The 18041-nt window shown below is 33.8% G+C and overlaps 1 protein-coding gene across 1 annotated transcript in view; it reads right to left on the bottom strand.

The window, feature by feature from the left end:
- Nucleotides 1-18041, bottom strand: part of LOC150101341 (solute carrier family 35 member F6-like) — a 243151-nt gene that overhangs the window by 22307 nt on the left and 202803 nt on the right. Inside the window, exon 11 of the mRNA XM_090400695.1 lies at nt 5370-5452. Within this exon, the coding sequence (XP_090256821.1) occupies nt 5370-5452 (83 nt within the window). The remainder of the gene's footprint in view (nt 1-5369; nt 5453-18041) is intronic.

Below are 18041 nucleotides of genomic sequence, written 5' to 3' on the forward strand. Positions count from 1 at the left end.
TGACAATTCCTTTGCTGCTTCACATAAGACTCGAGCTGGTATACCATCCGATCCCACAGATATATTCACATTAAGGTTCTGTAATATACTATTCACCCCAATTCCTGTATAAGCCATTGGTTCCCTCATTCCTGCAATATCACCACCTGGATGATATACTCTTGCAAAGTGTTCGCTTAGTAATACTACTATTTGGACTGATTCAGTTACCTCCCTACCATCGGCATTCCTTAAAATCATTCTGCCATATACATTTTTTGTTTTACTTGCAGCATATCAAAAGAACTGTTTGGGATTCTCTTTGGTTTGCATTGCTAATTTCCTTTCATAATCTGCTTTTGTTTTTCTTACCACACTAGCTACCCTTCTGGCCTGTGCTTTGTACTGTTCGTGTGCCTGCAGGTCACTTTTCTTCTTAAATTCCCTCCACAATTGTTTCTTTTTTTTTGCAGTTAAGCTTAATGATGTTATTCATCCATTTAACTCCCACTTGATTTACTTTCCGGACTCTAGGTATGCAGTCAGCCATTACTTTCCTCAAACATGCCTTTACCGCTCCCTTCCTATGTGCTATCAACATCCAGCCTTGCAGTTTTACATGCCATGGCACTGATCCAAGCAATATCCTAAGCTTGTCATACTTACCAGCCCGATAATTCCACATATACCCTGTCTCAATTGAAAATTCCATATATATATATATATATATATATATATATATATATATATATATATATATATGAAACAAGAGGAAAATGAGCCAGAACATAAAACTAGGTGTATAAATTTAACAAAAACACAGCAATATCAAATATCCTAGCAATTACTATGTTTATTGGATGTCCACATCATCAAATGACTGTCCTTCAAATTAATTAGCAATAATTAACAGTTAACAATAACATATCCATAAGATATTATAACATATCCAGTGCTAGATATTTATTCTTAATTACAAACATATAGAAACTTAACACTTTGGCATTTATTTTTCAAATATAATGCATCTCAACTTGTGAACAAATAAAAAACAGCTGTTGAGATGAATAAAACTTATGTATACAATATAAGACATATTGATAAGTCCTGATAAATTTTTTTTTTTCTTCAAAAATTAAAAATTTTTGTTCCATTAGATTAAAGAATTAGGAACATGGTTAAAAAGATATTAAAAAAAATAGCAAATTCTTAAACCGGGATCTGGTATCAATTATACTTGTAAATCCAATATGGAATGTATCTGCAATGGACAAACCTCTGTGGCACTTGATATCAAGAGGCAGTATGAATTTCATCACCAGTATAATAACACCACTTTCCTGGTGGAAGTTAAAAAAAAAACAAAAAGAACAATTGGATTACAAAATAAATGACAGCTTAATGATAGTTTAGCTTAAAAGGGTTATTCTGCAGCTAGAAAGCATAATGGAGACTAGATTACTGAACTGAGCCTAATGGCACCACTAAGTGATTTGGAGAACTTGCCTTCACTATTCTGCCAGATGTGCCTGCAGGGCATGTGAGTGAAGACAGCTGAGGTCATGATTTGTAAAGGAGTATGAAATTCTCCATGTATATGGCTCAAAGAATCCACATTACTGTTCATGACTCTTCAAATTTCATTCAACGACTATGAAAGAAATATAAATTAGAAAATAAAGGCAAACATCCCAGTTTTTCAGATTCATTTCACAAAATATACACTGTCTTAGATCCAACCATAATGATATTTATTTCCATCTCCAGTCTACAAAACTACATCTAATTTTCCTAACAGAAATTCAAATTTCAACTTCTTCAAGCACTATTCATCTCAGTTTTCCCAATTACACACTAACTTTTTTTGTCTCAAAGGTAATACCTGTGAAATTCTCTCCAACATATCTTTTTAGAGGATTCCTAGCTTAGAATCTTTTCTTTTTGACCTTCTCTGGCTAAAATCTTTCTGCGCTATTCTATAGAGTTCATTTGCTACCTCTCTATCACTCTCTAATGCCACCAACTTCTGAACTTCTTGATTTCCTTTCTTTAAATGTTGAAAATTCTAATGTTTGCAACTCCCACTTTCTTCCTATTCCAAATGCACAGTTCATGCAGGTGGAGATGATGAGACATTTGCTATTAATAATGTTTTGGCACAAATTGTAAGTATGCCTACAGGAAAACTATATAACCCTAAACCATTCTCCAAGAACTCTAGATCTCTCCCTAACCAATGATCTTCTAAGTATACAGAATTCAGAGACCACATTCTAATCTCATCTATATGTAGTCTAAGAATATTATAAGAATGCTAAGCAGGAAGATATTCACGACTTCTATGCTATTCCTTGGATGAATTATTGTTTTCAGTTTCTGATTGAAACACAAGCATTGAAAGTACCCCTACAGTCATTCCTATTATCTAATCCTATGTTCTCCAAGAAGTGCGCCAAGGCTGTATGATGGAAGAAATGACCACATCACAACAGGCCTTCACTGAAGTCTTCATCTTTCTTTCCTGTTTATATTTAAGACCAAAATAGCTGTGAAAAAACTATTAACATGCCCAGAACTGATTTTGAAAGGGATAAAGGCAGATAACTTGCATCATGTTGAAATGACATTGATGTTTCTGGTCTCTTGCCAATGCTTTCGGCTGTAACTTTAGTCCAATCTTGCTTGCTTCCATCTTTTTTTGCACTTAGATGGTTCTCTCCTGACTATATTTCCTCAAATTTGCACAGATGCACTTGGTAAATGTCTTCCTACCATTCCAGACACAACATTCAATGGCTCTTTGATTTTTTGCCATAAAGAGATCAGAAGATTTATCCAAACCGGATATCAATGATGTCATTTTTCCACATGTTCTGAAGGGATGCTCTGAAGTTAACTCCCTGTTCTGGGTCACCTGTTTATTCTCTCCTGTTTCATTGGTATCTAAAAATATAAAATTAGTCCATATCCAATCCATTCCTAAGAATGGTGAAAAATTGTTACCATCAGTTACTACCGAAATTTGATCACTTGAGGAATTTCTACACAAATGGAGGAAAACTTTCACTTAAACCTAAGTGAAAGGTTTCAAGATGGCTTAGAAGTTAACACTTAACTTTCTAAGCCATCCTGAAAGTTTTCAACTAATAAAACTATTACCAGTGTGTCATCATTATCAATCAACAGGAGATCTTTTTGTTTATATCATCTACCTTTGGAGAAATGCTGTAGAAAATTTTGGGGAATCAAGTAGTTGATCTAGATATCTCAAAGGTATTTGATCAGGTTTGGCAAAAGGTCTATCAAGCAAGCTCTTTCAACACATTTCTTGTAATTTTTGCTACTGAGTTATTCGGTGCCATCTTTCTGTCTACATGCACATTACATAATGGTGAATTGATCTTTATCCTCAAACTTTGAAGCTAATGCTGGTGTTCTACAAGTCATATTTTCTTTTCTTTCACCTACTCTCATCCTTTTATGTATCAATGACTTTCTCTGGTCAACAATAAATCCAATGCACAGTTCAACAGTACATTGCTACTTCTTTTCATTTAACAAAGCTCGTTTTACACAAATTGCCAAAACTTCTAGAACATCTTCCAGTTTTATCTTCCAGCTTCAAATCTATCTCTTGGCATAAACAAATTACAAATAATGCCTTCTCATCATCCAAAAAAATAGATTTTTTCTTTCATTCAAATGTTACATTGCCTCTGAACAGCTATTAATTCTGTACAAATCCCAGATCTGTCCACTCACTGAATACTATTCTCGTATATTATTATTATTAAGAGAGACTCCAGAGAGTCAGGGACTCATTGAGGGAGGCCACATACTACATGTGCCAGCTGTCATACTTGTTCTCAAATTCATTCACACTACTTGCACACACAACATCCAATGGCAATCTATTCCAATCACATACCATTCTATGAGAGACAAATCTAGATCTCATCCCCCTTCTTAGTGGCATTCATTCTCAGCTTCAAAGGATGTTCTCTCATCCTTTCACTACCCTCCGTAAAATGAAAAACTCCAACAGAAATCCTGTATGACCCCCTTCAGAAGTTTGCGTGTCTCAATCATATCACCCCCACTTTCTCCTGTTTGCTAGTGTTTGAGTCTACAGATTCTCAATTTGTCTTCATAATTAGTATTCCACAATCCTGATGTAATTTTTAACATTCTCCTTTGCACTCTTTCCATAGTATCAGAATCACCATTGAAACAAAAGAATTCAGACCTATGCACAATAGTCCAAGTGAGGTCTTATCAAGACCTTGTATAGAGGCAAAATGACATCCCTATTTTTACATGTCAGAGTTCGTTCCAGCATTGCAATTATCCTCTGAGTTGTGTTTGCAATCTTTGCTATATGGTCCTTGAATTTTAACTTCCTATCTAATAAACCTCCAAGATCTGTAGCCTGATCAGTTTCTTCTAACATAATCCCACCAATATAATATGATATTGGATATCTAATCTGACCAAAGTGCATAACTTTACATTTACTAACATTGAAGTGACAACCATTTTCCAATGCTCACCATTCCAGCCTATTCAAATCATCTGCATTCGTCATCTACTCTCTTCCTCACTGATGTTCTCTTCATGCATACTGAATTTTCTACAAATACTTCTATGGTCACTGTTCATTCAAACTGCCATTAATAATTCCTCAGCATTCTTTAAATCTGTTAAAATGCAGCAGTTATCAACACCCTTCACAGTTAATCTCCAAACTCTCAAAAGAAAATTTTATTCCTCTTCATTGTTTTTTTTTTTTTTTTACTGTTATTGTTTGGAACAGTTGTCCCTCATATGAACACAGACAACAAAATTAAAGCTAATGTAATATTCTTTGGAGTAAAAATCAGTATATGAACTTAGATATCACAACAATTTATCACATCATAATCTTGAATAAGATGATTATTCTCTAATGGAGATAGTTTTTTTTTTGTCATTATGAATTACTACATGCTAAACTGATTTTTCAGTAGATAACTGGACGGGAGGGGGGAGAGAGAGAGAGAGAACAAGAGGGTCACTCCTGGAAGCTGTATAAGAGTGTAGTTAGTATGGGTGTAAGAACTAGATTTTTTGCTTGGAGAGAATGACAAATGAGTGGAATAGTTTTCCAGAGGCAGTTGTCAGTGAACAAGTTTAAGTAGATAGGGCATCCAGAATATTATGACATTAACACATGAAAAGTTTACATCATTACTAACTTAGTTAAAATTTATCTCATATTCAATGTGTCAATAATGGTTAGTGTGGACTTCCCATGATTAGTCACAGGATTCCAAGGAGATGTCAGTATAGTAGTAGTAGTAATAACAGAAATAAATAAATTCAAAAATTGAGGAGAGGGGAAAGAAACTCACCTCATCAAACAAATAAAAAATTGCAAGATTTATAAGCCAAACCAAAATTGTTCTACATGCATCGAGAAGTGTCCTATGAACAGCTGAAAAGCAACAATAAAGCTTTTTAAATAATAAATATAACACGTTTATATAGCACATGTAAACATACTGAGATTTTTGGGCATTGAAAATAACCAAAGCTTATGAATATTAAGATTATATCATGTTGGAGGGTCAAATAACCACAAAACACATCCTCATGGAGTATCTGATGACTTTCATTCAGAACGCCACATTTTATATTTTAATAAATTAGCTAAGTTATCTATGTTCTAAATCAGCAGTTTAGAAGTGAAGGTGATGCAGGAAGATGGCTTGATTTTCTTGAACATAATTTTCAGTGAAGATGGTGAATTAAATATGGAAAGAATAGAACAAATAAGCAGGTATTAGGGGAAAGTCATGTGAACAAATTTATATGGAATAAGAGAGAAATCAGTCAAACCACTAAACATATACATGGTAGTATTCAAGCCAGTTTTTAACTTATGGATCTGAGAGCTGGGATAGAAGCAAAACAGTTGATTAAAGACTAGCGACCACAGCTATGAGAGTACTGAGAAAAGTAAGAGGAGTGAACAGGAGGCAAAAATCATATTAACAATGAAGATATTAGGAAGGAACTTAACATTGTCAGCATGTTATTAATGTGTGAGCAGAGCTAGCCTCAGGTGGTAAGGTCATTTAAACAGAATAGGAGAGGAAAGGTTAGCAAAATAATTTTTTAAAAAATGTTAAAAATTTGGGAAAGAACTTTTCACAGTCTTCTGAGAAGCTTATACAATTGTAAAGACACAGATTCTAAATTCAAGATTGGATGAATATCAGTTGGCATTTGAGTTCAGACTAATGATATTGTCAAAAAAAAAAGTGCAGTAATTAATCCACAAAGAAATCATACTATTCATAAAGTAAGAAACCATCTTATTCATTATACATATATGTTTTATTTGAAGATGTGATAGATCACAATAAAAAATTTATGCCTCATTTTTGTTCAATGATAAGCAAATGACTAAACCATCTGTATTATGAATGCTGCAATCTTCAAGAACATGTCAGAAATAACAAAAATTTCTTGTCCAGTAACAGAAGGACTTGTCCATAAATCAATGAAAAGTGGGTTTATAAATACAAACCAAAATGCAGACTTTTCATTGAGAAAACTACATTCCTCTTAACAATGATGACTATTAAGCAAAGTGATTATTTTGTTTCCCTGTGAAGGAATTGTACATCCAGAATTTCTTTCTGCTGGCCAAACTGCATACCACAACAGTCAAGTCCTTAACTATTTAACCAAAGGTGTCTACTAAACTGACCAGAAAAGTATCACATTCAGAACTAGATATCTGTGACAGTTTTTTGGGTAAGAAATGACTATGGCACTTACATACTCAACATACTTGACTTCCTATGGCAACCCCTGTCCAAGATGAAAATGTGGTTTTTATCTTGGGTGAGGGTTGTCATAGGAAGTTAGGCAGTGGGGGTTGTTAAATGTAATCAGCATTTCCAAGATCCAGACCAAATCATAAACTGTGCTGGATTCAAAGGAACACAATCAATTTGCTTCTAGCACTGGTAGAAATGCTGAATTTAGTGTATAAATTGAAAAGAGAACTACACTCAGTGAAATGATGATCTATAACTAAGGAAGCTTACACTTTATCACTGTCTTCATCATAGTCAAAGGCAGGATACTGTGTTCCACCAACACAGTATCCTGAACCCCATTAATAGGAAGTTAGCAACAATGAATACTGCTAACTTCCTATCAACAATGTTGCTCCAAATTAGTGTACCACATGCCATGGCTCCAATAGTCAGGTATTTTATTTTGATCTTCCAAGGCATTGTGAATTGCATCAATCTATCTAAATTGTAGTCTTCCTATTACTTTTTATCATCTGCATCAAATACCCATTTTGCTAATCTTTCATTTAAGTGTCCATAATACCCGAGGTTGGCTCTGCTCACACATTCATGAATGCTAACAATGTCAGCTTCTTTCCTAATATCTTCATTTTTAATCATCATCAACAGCTTTCTTCAGTCCACTGCTGGATGAATGCCTCTCCATGCTTCTTTCACTTTAACCAGTCTTATGCATCTCTCCACCATAAATGTCCATAACATCTTGCTATCTCATCGTCCCATTTTACCACTGGTCTTCATGGTTTCTGATAACCAGTTCTTGGCACCCATTCTGTTGTTCTCTTTGTCCACCTGTTGCCAGACATTCTCATCACATGTTCTGCCCAGCGCCATTTGTTGCCGTTTATTACTAAGGCAATGTCCATTACCTTCGTTTTCTTCCTTATCTAAGTATTATTCTTTTTATCTAACATTCCCATGTTTCTTTTGTCGTTTTCCGTTTCTCTGTGTTTTTTAGTCAGATTCCAGGTTTCACTATCATAGGTTATTGTTGGGAGTACACACTGGTTGTAGATCTGTCTTTGTAGGCAGTTTGGTAAGTTGCTTTTAAGGGATAATTAAATGAAACAACATGCTGAAGAGGGGACAAGGGATTTGAGGATGTTGGATCTGATAATAGCATCAGAAGATGTATCTATAACCAAGGTAGACACTCTGCCTCCAATTGGAGAGAGAGAGAGAGTAACCATGCAATCTTGTTCTGGGATGTTGACAAACATTTGGAGTTCTCTGTTCAACATAAACCCCAAGAAGGGGTTTATGTTGAATTATAAGGATGATGCTTATAAGAGACTTAGGAGGAGGTGGCAGACAGACAGACATCAGAGAATAGTATATAGTGGGGTGGAGTTTACAAGAATGATGATGACTAGTAGACCACTTTAGTGTTTGGTATTAGAGCCATTACTCTTTAATTTGTATATCAATGACATAGGATGTTGAAAAACACACTAACAAGTAAAGATTAGGAAGTTATTATAAGGCTATGATATGGCCATATCTTGATTACTGTGCACAGATTTGGTGACCTGGTTTCTTGGGGTCCAGGAGGTGGTCCCCAAGCCTTAAAAAGTGGAATAATAACTTTCTTATCTTTATAGATAAGAAAAGTTAGCGTGTTTTTCAACATCCAAGTTATTTGTTGAGCTATTTTACAAACTTTTGCAATATGCCCTCTGAACATCAACCCTTTGTCCACCATTATCTCCAAGTCCCTAGCCTTATCAATTTCCTGCAAACCAATACCATCAATATGATACACCATATGCAATCTTTTGAACATAAAGGGCATAACCTTACAACCTTGAATTGACAATCATTATCCTTTGTCCACAATGCCAATTTATTTAAATCATCCTGCAGGATATCTACATTACCTTTATTAACTATTGCTCTCCCCAGTTTTGCATCATCAGCAAATAAAAGAATATCCCCTCTTAAATCTTTCCCTATATCATTAACAGTGCCATAACAAGGGCGTGGCAAAAGAGTCGCCTGCCAGGAGTGCAACTAGGTTTGGGATGCAAAATGTAAAAAATAAAAATAAATAAATAGATATAAAAGTCTGCTATTTTATATTGTATTTTTAAATTTCGGCAATATGCCACTTTAGACACAAATTCTGCAACACACTGCAACTCATTTTGATGGAGTTAATAGTAAGTATTTAACATATTGCATTTAGTAAAATTTAACTTGTTACATTTAAATTTTTCAAAATTTTTGTCATTTGTGGATTGGGGGTGCAAGTTAGACACTTGTGTTGGGTTAGGGGGTGCAAGTTAGAAACTTGCCACAGGCACTTCATACCCTTGTTACTGTGCTGGTCATTAATATACAAATTAAAGAATAGTGGACCTTGTATACTGAACATTGAGGTACTCCACTAGTCAACATCATTCTCCTAGACTCCGCTCACCATATACTACTCTCTGGTGTCTGTCCATCAGCCATCCCCCTATCAATTCTACTAGCCTCATAATGATTAAAAACTTTCCATCCTGCTTTGTTATTCTAGCTGAAATTTCATTATGAAGTTTATGGCTGTTTGTAATGATTTTTCCTAGATATTTGTATGAATTTCCTATTGCAACCTGTCTTTGATTTATTTCAATTTTTCATTCTGAAGTATTTCTATTACACATTATTTTTGATTTATTCATATTTATTTGTAGGCCTATATCTAGACTTCATATAATTCAATAATCATGTGTTCTAGTTCTTTTGGTGATGTTGCTATTAGAATGATATCATCAGCAATTATAGATTGCTTAAGTAATCTCCATCAATATTCAGTCTTTTCTTATCTTTTCACCCAGTTCAATTTTCTTATAGAACATTTAAGGACTGTAAGCAAATAATTTAGGTGAGATAGAGTCTCCCTGTCTGACTCCTCTTTTTATTTCTCTCCCTTTTCCATTTAAATTTATTACTGATGAACCTCTCTCATATATATGAGTTAATATGTTAATATAAATATCATCTACTCCTATATGTTTTAAAGCTTCAAGCATTTTATATAGGTCTATTGAGTTGAAGGCTTTTTCATAATCTATGAATGCCAAAGAAATTGGTATATTATATTATTTTGCTTTTTTCAATTATTTGATTTAAGGATTGTAAATGAATTAAAGTTTCAAAAGGATATTCTGAAACCTGCTCTTTTGGTTGATGAAAATTTAATATACTGTTTATTCTCCCATCTATAATTTTTGTACACAGCTTATGAAGGACTGGGAGAAGGGTAATAGGTCTATAATTTCTTATGCCAGTTTTATATAGAACCTTTCTTATATAGAAGGATGATTTTTCCAGTATTCTAACTTTTAGGGATTCTTCCTGTTCTTAAACATTCAGAATACAATTCTACTAGTTTTATGTGCAAGGGATCTCTGCCATTTTTTAACATTTCTATCAGTATTCCATCAAATCCAGGTGCCCTTCCATTTTTCATTTTTGTAAGTACATGTTTTACTTTATCATCTTTAATTGAATATTCATTATGATTTTCAGTATCCCTTTCTCTATTGTTGTTCTGTTATTATCCCTTTTTTTGTATATACTTCTTGATAAAATTTAGCTATAATCTCCAACATGTGTTTGTTCTGTTTGTAATCAGTATTAGATTTTCATCTTTTACACCTACCATATAAAGGTTACCTCCAGTATCAAGAAGTTTCCTTGTTTTCTTTACACTGCTGTTGTTTTCTATTGATATTCTTATCAGTTTTGTATTGAAATGTCTTATATCCTCTCAAATTTTTCCCGATTGTTTTACAAAGTTCAGTATATTCTGTTTCTTACACCATATGCGTACTGTTTCATGTTTCTTCTTTCTATTACATCTCTAGTTTTTCCTTTTTTGTTTATTTTTGCTCTTTTTGAATATCAACATTCTTTATTATACTTTTTGTTAGGATACTGTTGAAATTTCCAATATTCAAAATTAACTCAATTTTTTTTATCATCATTATCAAAATCCTGATCTTTTCATTTGACAATTCATGTACTACTCTGGTATTCCAGGCTACAAGATCATCTACAACCAGTGCCTTAAACATTGATCTACATTTTATCCTTCAATGGGGCGAGGGCAATCTTGTGGTGTTCAATATCAGGAAAACATACTCTTGCATTTTTCTCTCACAAAAGAGATCTCAGCTTACCTACCCATACCCTCAGTAATATACAAACCTCTCTGCTTGGACTAACATTTACCTCCAATATCTCCTAGCATATAGATATTGGAGGTAAATGTTAGTCCAAGCAGAGAGGTTTGTATATTACTGAGGGTATGGGTAGGTAAGCTGAGATCTCTCGAGTGAGAGAAAAATGCAAGAGTATGTTTTCCTGATATTGAACACCACAAGATTGCCCTCGCCCCATTGAAGGATAAAATGTAGATCAATGTTTAAGGCACTGGTTGTAGATGATCTTGTAGCCTGGAATACCAGAGTAGTACTACCCTCAAGAGGTGTACAGGATATGATAGTACTACATGAAAAATTTACATCATTACTAACTTCCTATCTACAATTTTCCTCCAAATCAATCTGTTACCTGTCAAGACTCCAACATTATCAAATCTTATATTTATATCTTCTAAGACACGTTTTACCATATCAATCCATTTACATCTTGATCTTCTTCTGGGTCTTTTTCCTGCCAACCTGGTAGAGAACACTTGTTTTGCAAATCTTTCTTCTCCCATTCTGACCATACCACCTGAGATTAGCTCTGCTAACACATTCCTGGATGCTAACAATGTCAAGTTCTTATATGATATTGCCACTGATGCTATTTGTTCATGCCCCTAATCTTTCTCAGGGCTCTCTCATATCTGTGGTCTCTAGTATTTGGTCACGTGTTTTATTTCTAACTCAGTTCTCAGATCGATAAGTTAAAACTGGTTTGAATACTATCTGGTATATAGCTCATTTAGTGTTTTGACTAATTTCTCTCTTATTCCATATAAATTTATTCAGTAGATTTCCTACCATACCAGCTTTGTTGATTCTGTTGTCTATTTCCATATTTAATTTACCATCTTCACTAAAAATTGTACACGAGTAGCTGAAATATTTTACTTGTTCTATAGGTTACCCATTCACAATGCAGTTTATATTTTCAAGGCTTCTGCCTTTTTTCATTGTCTTTGTCATGTTATTGCTGACCTTCATACCATATCTATTAAAACAGTAATATATTCAATGTAGTCAGGGTATCTTGCAGACATAGCAGATTTATTCAGAAGTATACCATCATCTGCATAAAGTAAAGAGCTGACATTAACATCTCCAATTCTGTGGTCTGTAGTCTTTGGTCAAGTGTTTTATTTCTAACCCAGTTCTCATCTCTATAAGTTAAAACTGGTTTGAATACTATCTGGTATACAGCTCATTTAAGTGTTTTGACTAATTTCTTTCTTATTCCATATAAATTTATTCGCTAGATTTCCTACCATACCAGCTTTGTTAATTCTGTTGTCTATTTCCATATTTAATTTACCATCTTCACTATAAATTGTACACAAGTAGCCGAAATGTTTTACTTGTTCTATAGGTTCTCCATTCACAATCCTGTTGATATTTTCAAGGATTCTGCCTATTTTCATTGTCTTTGTCTTGTTATTGCTGACCTTCATACCATATCTATTAAAACAGAAATATATTCAAATTTAGTGAATTCAATTCTGGTGAAATTAGTCAGGGAATCTTGCAGATGTAGCGGATTTATTTAAAAGTATACCATCATCTGTATAAAGTAAAGAGCTGAGATTAACATCTCCAATTCTGACATCAGGTTTAATGGTGCTTTCCTTCAAACGAATAATAACAGGGGGGTTAATGTACATTCTTGTCTGACACCTGATTTAACATTAAACCATCTTCCTGTACTTCCTACAATTTTAACTGCTGACTTGGACTAAGCATTGCTTAGTCCTTATTTGAGTTGTAAGTCAGCACAATATAACTGTAGCATTTTGAATAGCTTCTCTCTTGGCACCTTGTCATATCATATGATTTTTCCAGATCTGCAAAACTTAAATAGAGATCTCTGTTACATCCCACGATTTCTCAACTGTTTGTCGTAAAGTGAAAATCTGATCCTGACAGCTTCTATTTAGCCTGAATCCAGCTTGTTCTTTAGCAAGCTTCTCTTCCACAAACCTTCTCAACTATTTCTGTACTGAGTGTTCCTGGTAAGATCTATAGAAGTATACTCGAGAAACAGTTGAGAAAGTTTCTAGAAGAGAAGCTTGGTGAAGAACAAGCTGGATTCAGATTAATAGAGGCTGTCAGGTTCAGATTTTCACTTTACGACAAATAGTTGAGAAATTGTAATTCTCACATTCAGTTTTATTTACATTTTTATATATGGGTACTACGAGTACTCTACTTCCATCATCCGGAATTTGTCCCTCTGTCTAGGTCTTCTGAACTACGTAGTGCAGCCACTGTAAGACTTTTATACCTCCATACTTGATCATTTCTGGTCGAATATCATCTACTCCTGCTGCTATTTGATATTTCAAGTCTTTGATGGCTTTTTCTACTTCAAGTATGGATATGTATTTCTGACAGCATTCCTGCTGAGTGTTTTTTACCACTATGCTGTCACTGCTTGTTTCATTTAGCAATTTTTCGAAGTAATTACTCCATACTTCAAGGATATCTTTTCTGCAGTTTTCATATCTTTATCATCTCTAATTACTTTTATAGCATGCTTTCCTCCATTTTTGAGCTCCTTCAACAACCTCCAGAATATCTTGCCACCTTCTTGATATTTATTTTCTATGTTCTTACCAAAGTCTTCCCATGACTTTTGTTTAGCTAGTTTTACACAGTGTTTAGCTTTCTTACATTTGTTCCTGTCTAAGGGCACAAACTGACTTATTTGCCAGGAACTTTTGATATGCTTTCTTCATTTCCTTCGCTGCCTCTTTAACTTCCTGTGTCTATGCCTCTCTGGCTGAATCAATCAATGTTTTCTTCAGGATTTGCCACTGAATCTCCAAGGTTTGGTTCCTGTTCTCAAACTCTTTCATTTTTTTTTTGAATAATGTTTGTGTATTTTAGTCTACAACAGCTTCCAAAATATTTTTCAACAGCTTTTTCAGTTTACATCTGAGAGCTGTTCAACTTTTATTTGCTTTAAAACTTTCTTACATGTTCTTCTTTTCAGTATGAAATTCAATTTTATCCTGCTCAAGACTAAATAGTGATCACTTCCAATTTCAAATCCTCTGTACACTCTGGTGTCCTGCACCAGGGAGAAACCATCACTATCGACAATAATATAGTCAATGAGACCTTTCTTATTCCTTGCTTCTTCTCTCCATGTGAATTTGTAAACATTTTTATCTTGGAACATTGTGTTAGTAATAACCAGTCCACATCCTGAGCAGAAATCCAACTGGTATTTGCCATTATTATTAGCTTTGCTCTTTTCTTCAAATTTTCACAAAATATTTTTATGTCTGACAATCATTTCCTACTCTCCTATTTAGATCCCCAACAAGGACCAACTTTTCCTTTTTCATTGTGTCAGTTGCTTTCTCTAAAACCTCAAAAAATTCCCCCAGTGCTACCTTAGTAGAACCTTCTGTGGGACCATAGGCAAAAATAAATCTCATTGTCCAGTTACCCATTCTGATATTTGCCCACATCACTCTACTTGAGACTGCCTGCCATTCAAGAAGATTAGTCTCTTATTTAATGTTGAATACTATGGCTACTCCTTCTTTTCCTTGATTGTCATTACATGAATATAACATTTTGTATTTATTGCTCAGAAAGATCTCACCAGTTTTGTCTTTTTTGTTTCCGTCACCTATTATGTAGATCTGGTACTTATCTAATTCTTCAGCTAGCTCCATTTCTTTGCCAATCAGGCTTCTTATGTTGATAGTACCAATCTTGAACTCTGGTGAAGTTTCGTTGGGATGTGTTTTAGGATTTGTTCCAGTAGCTGACTTTTCACTGTTCACCCTGGTTCCCTGGTGAAAACAATGGGGACCTTGTTTAACCTGGCAACGCCTTTGTGCATGAAATTCTGTCATACTGCATCATCATTTTACATTGTGGTTTAAGCCAATAAGAATACAATTTGGTTAGTTAAATCCAAAATTACTAGCCCATCCTCATTCGTTCAGTATCTAGGTAGATACCTAGGAGGGTGCATCACGAGAAGGTGAGGATTGGACATTAGGTCAGAAGCCCTGGTCGGTTCTCCGCATTCCTTTAAAGGCTATGTGGAGGTCTCCTCTCAGTTATACAGCTTTGACCCTTAAGCACCATTACCTGAAATTCTTCTTTTTCAAATTTGCAATATTTCTAAGATATTTCTGGTTTTCTTTTTTATCATTTTTTTTTGTCTTTCCATTCTCAGGTTTATCACTATTTTGTTTCAGCTGATCCCTTTCCTGTCTCCTTAAATTTCATCTTGTTACTTTCTGTCTTCTGATTCTTCAGATCCTATGCTATTAGAGTAAATCAAGAACTAAGGGTCTCTGTTTTATTTCCTCCTCTTCCATTTCCTATTATTCTACTTTACAGCTGGCAGAAAGCTATAAAGTAGAATAATAGGAAAAGAGCAAAGCAAATTATTATTAGCTTTGCTCTTTTCTTCAAATTTTCACAAAATATTTTTATATGTCTGACAATCATTTCCTACTCTGCTATTTAGATCCCCAACAAGGACCAACTTTTCCTTTTTCATTGTGTCAGTTGCTTTCTCTCCAAATCCATCTGTCAACATGGGAGATTAGACCAAAAACCTCCATGAATTTAAGAGAAGAAAGATCATAGTGTCCAAGGCCATAATGGACAAAATAATATAATCAAGAATAAGACTATTTTTGGCCAGAAATATGAAAAGACACTTCCAAACCTACAAAGGATTACTGTCTCAGATGGAAATAAACCTGACCAAGTTTTAACAATATATAAATCATTAAATAAGAAGAAACAACCAGCAAGAATTCTATACATAGCTACCAGATAAGATTATCAGCATAACAAGTTAATAAACCTAGATAAAGAGCTGGAAGGTATTAAGTGGGATATAATTGAAATAAGTGAAAATAGACATAAAGGAAATACAATCCAAGATGTAAATGAAAATTTGCTAATAACAAGTGGAAAACAAGATGAAAGTAAACATGGTGTTGGTTTTTTGATTAACAATAAAATAAAAAATAACTTAGAAGATGTAAAATTTATATCAGAAAGAATGTGCCAAATCGCAATAAAACTAAATAGAAGATATATCTATGAATGGTGCAAGCTTATCTACCTATGTGTAGTTACATAGATGAAGAAGTAGAACTTGTTTATAACCAAATACATCATCTTCTAGAAAATGAGAACCATTGTTTTAATATTTTGGTGGAAAATTTCAATGCAAAGGTAGGAAAAAAGAAAAATCCAAATGAAGTATCTGTGGGAATTCACTGATATTGGCACCAGACACGAAAGGGAAGAAATGTTAGTGGAATTTGCAGAAGAAAGAAATCTAAAAATATGAATAATTTTTTTCAAAAAGAAACCACAAAACAAATGGGTTTGGAGACACCCAAATGGAATTAACAAGAATGAAATTGATTACATATTAACAGATAAACTATATATGGTACAAGACATAAATATCATAAACAAAGTAAGATTAAGTAGAGGATCATAGACCAGTCTTCATTTTCAATATGACTGCAATTAATGACATCTGTTCATTCACTACCCTCATTCTTCTAAAATGTGTCTGGTATTTTATTATTTTATCAACTATTTTATTTCCAACCCAGCTATTGAATCCATACGTTAGAATTGGTTTGAAAACCCTGTTTTATAAACAGCTAATTTAGTGTTTGACTGAATTTTCTCTCTTATTCCATATAAATTTATTCAGTTACCTCCCCCCCCCCAATGTCAGCTTTGCTTATTCTGTTGGCTATCTCCATATTTAATTTGCCATCTTATAGTGACTTTATAGCACAGTTCAAAGAACGATGGTACATTACATTCTATGACTAGGAAAAAACCTGGGATCAATTCTTGTCAAGAAGAGAGGAATCTTTATATGGGCTTTCTCAATTAAAAGCAAGTTAGCCTAGCAGGGTTTTTCCAAAGAAATAAAATCGGTGATCAGCAGATGGCATTATGTGCATATGGAGAATATGCGACATAGCACATAGATGGAGAATTAAACAGTGTACATAGCAGATTATGTAGTGTGGGATGCTTTCCTGTAATGAATTACTGGATTCCTGTGAGATATTCCATAATAATAATCTGACCTACAGAAGTTGTACCTAAAGAGCTGAAATATTTTAATTGTCCTATATAGAATATCTCACACAGAATGCAGTTGATGTTTTCATATTTCTGTTTATTTTCAGGTTTTTGTATCTTTTTATTGCTAACTTTCATGCCAAATTTGTTGCAGCAGTTATTCAATTTAGTTAAAAAAAATCTGTAGACTTGTAATGGATTTATTTAAGAATATAACACCATCTGTATAAAGTAAAGAAGTGAGAACATCTCCTGTAATTTCTTTAATAAAAAATGCTAATTTACAACTTAAATATAGACTATGTATTGCTTGATATAGTGTCCCATTTGCACCATATAACTGTAGTATTTTGGACAACATTTCTCTTGTCCTTTAGTGTTACATGGTGATCAGTATTCATTTCAGACAAATTATGGAAACTAACCGTTAGAAATAACTATTTTAAATCCCAGTATTTCAACCTTCATATTAAGGCCATCATCTGAAGTATACACATATATACAGAGAGAGAAGCTATATTACATTTTACATAGTATGCTAAAGAGACAATGATTTGATCAATGACTATTCTACTGGTCTGTCATCTAGTGAAAAAATAAAATAAAAATAAATAAATGAAATAAAATAAATTAACTACATCAAAGCTATATTCTGTTTATGACAACATCAGAGAAAACTTTCCACATAGATAGTTTTATTACAGCAAAGTGATGTCCTGATTTAACATGAGAATTGTTACATTAGATTTAAGATCCTGGATTATCTATAGTCCTATTTATAACCAACTCTTAGGGAGAAAGGTTATGTGGGAAGAATATGTGCCTTCCATATTCTTGGGATTTTTAGACTGCCATTATTGTTAAGATTAAAGTGATTGATAAGAATTTCACAGGCCTCCTTAAA

Source organism: Typopeltis vanoorti, chromosome 11 (genome assembly GCF_054136105.1).
Source record: "Typopeltis vanoorti isolate ZY-2024b chromosome 11, IOZ_Tvanoo_1.0, whole genome shotgun sequence".
Lineage (NCBI taxonomy): Eukaryota > Metazoa > Arthropoda > Arachnida > Uropygi > Thelyphonidae > Typopeltis > Typopeltis vanoorti.